At 32.4% G+C, this 4,986-nt stretch overlaps 2 protein-coding genes across 3 annotated transcripts in view; both read left to right on the plus strand.

Moving 5' to 3' along the window:
- Nucleotides 1-793, plus strand: part of LOC109209050 (mediator of RNA polymerase II transcription subunit 9-like) — a 9,815-nt gene extending 9,022 nt beyond the window's left edge. For both annotated transcript variants that reach the window (XM_019372239.1, XM_019372257.1), the window contains exon 7: nucleotides 592-793. The gene's annotated coding sequence lies outside the window, so the exon portion shown is untranslated. The remainder of the gene's footprint in view (nucleotides 1-591) is intronic.
- LOC109222972 (protein POLAR LOCALIZATION DURING ASYMMETRIC DIVISION AND REDISTRIBUTION-like) lies at nucleotides 1,423-4,986 on the plus strand. The gene is made up of 3 exons (XM_019387249.1): nucleotides 1,423-1,959; nucleotides 3,798-4,231; nucleotides 4,496-4,986. Exons 1-3 carry the CDS (start codon nucleotides 1,668-1,670, stop codon nucleotides 4,784-4,786), a joined length of 1,017 nt encoding a protein of 338 aa, XP_019242794.1. The 5' UTR covers nucleotides 1,423-1,667; the 3' UTR covers nucleotides 4,787-4,986.

Here is a 4,986-nt window from a genome sequence, read left to right on the forward strand (position 1 = left end):
GGTGTTCCCTGCCCACACTATACGTTTTCCTTTTTTATTTTGATTTAGTTGATTAGCTCTATTCCAATTATGAAACTTTTTCTGCTTAATTGGAGCTCCGTGGCTGGTACCAACAGATTGAGCCACTAATAGTCGAAAAGTATAAACAACTATTCAACACAAGCGTAACATTGATTAAAACGACAATGTTTCTTGTTGACTGACTTAACTGCAAAACATAATAGGTGAAATGAGCTTAGAGTAATTATACTTTTGGGTTTCTGATTGGGCATTCACATTTTTTTTAATAGAAAGGTGAGGGATTTGAACATTCTAAGTTTTGAGATAAAATCAATTGATTTTGAAAGGATGAATAAAGTTATATGCTTTGTGGTCCCGAAATAGAGCAAATAATTTGTCACTGGCCGCAATTGCGAGCTAATTCCTACATCTGCCTTCCACCACATTAAAGATCAGTAATTGCTGGAAAAACAAATATTGCTCAGACAGTATTGCCAATTACCTACCTCAAGTTCTTAGATGTTGCAATTTAGCCCCCAAATTTATCTATCTCAAGTTCGTTCGTTATTTTCTGATATGTATTCGGTGTAGGAGGTGTGCAAATGCTGAAGAATAATGTGGAAGGAAGATTCAAAAACATTCTAGTGATGTGCATTTGAAGAATATTCTAGCTTATCAATGTTGTTAGCTGGCGAGATTAGTTTGGGTATTTGGGATTAATTCCTTTCCTTTAATCATAAATTATCCAGTATGTACTACGCGGCAATATTTAGTTGACGTCGAAAAAAGATTGTTATTTGAATTTAAAGTTGAAAGTCAGAAATCCAAAAAAAAAAAAAAATGTTTACATATGAATTTCGCTTGAAACAAAATTGAAAATTTATGAGAAGCTCATAATTTTACTAGAAATACTCGTCAAATAGGTTTTTCAATATTTCATTGGTATTTCGATGTCATTTCAAAATATTAAACTTAGTATTTACATTACTGAAATATATTTATGGCCAAATGGAAATATAATATGTATTCTTTTTATGTAAATTACATTCTTCCTTAGAAATTCAATGTCTTGTTTTTGTTCTTAGTAATTGCTAAGTTACCCTAATTTTCTGAGTATTTATTAAATTTTAGAAGTTGCTTATCGTTAACATTTTTATAGCGAAAGTGTAATTTTTTTTTCAAAAGTAAGGTTAGTTTAAAAAAATTCAAACTGACCATTGATAAGCATAATAACAAAACATTTAGCCTGGGGTGGGCAGGGTAATTTTTTGTCGCATTTACTTTCCCAACCAGTTTATGGGGAAAACTGTTCTTGTTCAATTTTACAGCGTTAATGCCTAGCCTTCAAATTAATAAGGCTATGGATTTTTTTGGTAAATATAATACAAAACATTTCCAAGTAATATAATATACTTGGAAAAATTGAATCATTACCAAATTTAATGTCATTAATGTTGTTTCGGTTTCTTCAATGAGATAGGCTCATAAATTAGGACATGAAGAAACCCGTGAACCTTTCTCTTTCAAATATTTCCCTCCTCAATTCTTAGTAGTATTTCTATTTCGAAAACTCAAACAAGGAGGAATAAGAAATCAAATCGTGAGTTAAGTCTGTTGGCCATAAAACAGTAAGTATTGAGGGGAAATAAGTTTTAACTAAGATCGTAATGGGTAGTAGTGATGATTATTGTAGCATTTCTATAATCACAGCAAGGGCTTGTACAGAAATTAGGAAAAGAAGATCTGCAGAAACAACGTGTACCAGGAGCTTTACTACTTGTATATCGCCAAGGTGGATTTTGTCGAGGTGGTTTGAGACAAAAAAAGGTGCCGAAAAAGTGAAGGAGCAACAGCTTCAGTATGGTAGCAGAAAAAAGGAGAAGAAGATTAATAGGAAGAAGAAGGATTATCTTACGAGATTAGATAGGGAGTCTTCATCGCCATCTACGGCATTGGAAGGTAAATTGCTTCACACCTCTCATTTTTATTACTTTTTCAATATGAAAACGAAGACAAAATAAGGAAAAATTAAAAGATCCTGTTATTCAAATTCAAAGTTAGAATATTTTTTAACCCTATCTATGTGATTATGTAGACTGGTTAATAGTAGGTTGTTTACCATTTCTCTATTGATGGAATTGTACTTGAAGTCACTTAATTGTACAAAATATATTTTATATTGTCAGTGCATAAAAAGGGGAGTCTGGGAGCAACAGTCAATTTATTTCTGTGTGACTTATAGGTCACAGGTTCGAGCCGTGAAATTGCCTAACATCACAACCCTTGGGGTGCGACCCGGACCCTACGTGATACGGAATACTTTATGCACCGCACTTACTTTTTTTATTTATTTATATTATCAGTGTATAAAACTTAAATATATACTTAGGCCCCGTTTAGCCATGATTTTTGCCAAAATAAATTTGGGATTTATTTTTAAAATTCATGTTTGGCCATAAATTTTGCCCATATTTTGGCCAAATCCCAAATCCAAAAATGAGCTGATTTTGGGTCAAAATCCCAAAACTTGGGAATTATATACATGTTTTTCCAAAAAATAGTTGGAAAATATGTTTTGAAAACGTATGTCCAAACATATTTTCATCTTCAAACTAAACTTCACCCAAATTAAATTTTTCAAAATAAATTTGGGATCTATGGCCAAACGCTAGCTTATTCTTTAAGGATTTAACTTTTGTTATAAAAAATTGTTTCAACTTGTTATAGGTAATTTTTCTTATTTTCTTATTACAAATTTCCTTTTCTAAGGATGGTTATTTGTATAAGCATTCAAGTACTATTGTGTATAGAGGTTACTTTTCTTTTAAAAAAAGTTGGTAGTTGAAAAGGGTGGCTGATGGTCAATGAATTAGTGTTCACTATTTACATACAAACCGAAAATAAACTAATTTATAGTTCAATAAGATGATTTAAAACATTTACAAAATATGCTATCACTATTGACGTATATGATGGTGTAAATAAATGGACATATTGCAAAAGTTGTTTATTTTGTAAATATGTTTGCTTGAATTAATAAGTTTTAAAAGAGAAGTGAGGTTGTGTAACAAGAAGTAAGGCAAAACGAGAAGAACCACTAAACGTAAATAAAAATAAATAATTAGTATAAAAAGTTAGGTGCATGGAAAAATTCATATTACGAAGACCAAAAAAAAAAATATTCATATCAATGTCATCTTAATAAATAGGTAAGACCATGTTTGCTTTGAACTAGAAAACAGAGAGACAGCTTCTTTTGCAAATCCGTTGCTTTTTAATGTTATTTAATTCCTACCTTCCTGCCGAAATTATTTAATTCAGTTAGATAAGATGCAGACAAACTAAAAAATAATTACTCCAAACAATTTCGGCAGGTTTGAATTCAACCTTTCAACCTAAAATATGATTTCCAAATATTTTAACACTTAAAAAATATTTAAACTCTTATTTTGAGCACGCCGTCATCTAATATAGAAACTTTATCATCTCTTATTGAAATATTGCAATTCCGGTAGTGGGACATAAAATTGACTTTAGATGTTATTTTACTATTTTTACCTTCACGTTTTCATATTATATCCCGTATAAGAATATGGAAACAATTTGTTCTTTTTGATTGACATGGAAAATGACATAATAATATTTTGGACATGTAACTTATTACATATATACATGCATATGATAAGCCTAAGAAAAATTACAAAATTCATGCCATTTTAGAATAATTTCGCTTTTTTTTTTTTTAATTTCATCTGTGTAATATTTATATAAAACAAACCAATCAACATTTTATGCAGGAGGAGACAAGAAAGCAGACTCTTTGAACCTAGGCATTGGATTTGGTCTAATCTATCTGTTTAATGCTACCAAAAATGAGCTGAACAAAATTGTTGAGATTCGTAGAGAAATGGAAATCCTGCTTCATAATTCCAAGATGGAATTCCAAAACCAAGGAAGAATCAGAAGAAATCTTTCTGATTCAAGAGCCAAAATCTCACACCACGATTCACATTGTGTTGAACAATTCGCATACTCTACTGATATAGAACAAGAATCAGAAATCACTTGCAGCCATGATCACACAGCTTTCAACTGCAAATCAATGAAAGGAAATGAGAGGAATTTGGAATTGAACCAACTTGAAGCAGAACTTGAAGTTGAATTAGAACGTTTGCAATTTCATTCAGATTCAGAAGTCATGTTGAAATATCCAACACAAGAGAATGCTGAGGTACGTTCTGTTAGCAGTTACATTTGTTTCGATTATAAATTGGAGTACGACATGACTATACTAAATTGCTTTTAGTTTAGCATAGTGTAGGACAGCCCGGTGCAACTAAGCTCCCGCTATGCGCGGGGTCCGGGGAAGTGCCGGACCATAAGGGTCTATCGTACGCAGCCGTACCCTGCATTTCTGCAAGAGGCTATTTCCACGGTTATAATTTTCTAATTAGTTTTGTGTAAGACCTCAAGTAGTGAACTTCAATTGTGGCAGATTATGGATAGCTCAGAAGGAAGCCTTAGCACAAGCTTTACAGAAGTATACAACCCTAATGCCTGTGTAACAATTGAAAACTGTGGAGTTCCAGCAGAAGAATTAAACAGGAAGCTACATGAGCTTCTACAGACAAGGCAAGAAGAAAGGATCAAAGAACTGGAGTCAGCTTTAGAATCCACCATGCAAAAGCTTGAAGAAAAAGAAAAAGAGATCGGTTGGTGGAGAGATACTGCTAAGGTCATCTCTCAACAAGTTCCTAGTCGTCGATCACTTGCTACAATAGATTAAACGACACACCAACCTTGAAGGAATTTGTCCAAAGTTTTTTTGGATCGAAAGAAAGAAAAAGAAGAAGAAAAAACCTTTTACATGGCCGGATACCATTTCGTGTAAAAGAAGGTGAAGGGAAATAAACCACAGCTTCATATATCAAACACTAAAGTTTAGTTTGAAATAACAAGAGGAATGGATGCCTTCATTTTGTTTGA

This window comes from Nicotiana attenuata, chromosome 2 (genome assembly GCF_001879085.1).
Source record: "Nicotiana attenuata strain UT chromosome 2, NIATTr2, whole genome shotgun sequence".
Lineage (NCBI taxonomy): Eukaryota > Viridiplantae > Streptophyta > Magnoliopsida > Solanales > Solanaceae > Nicotiana > Nicotiana attenuata.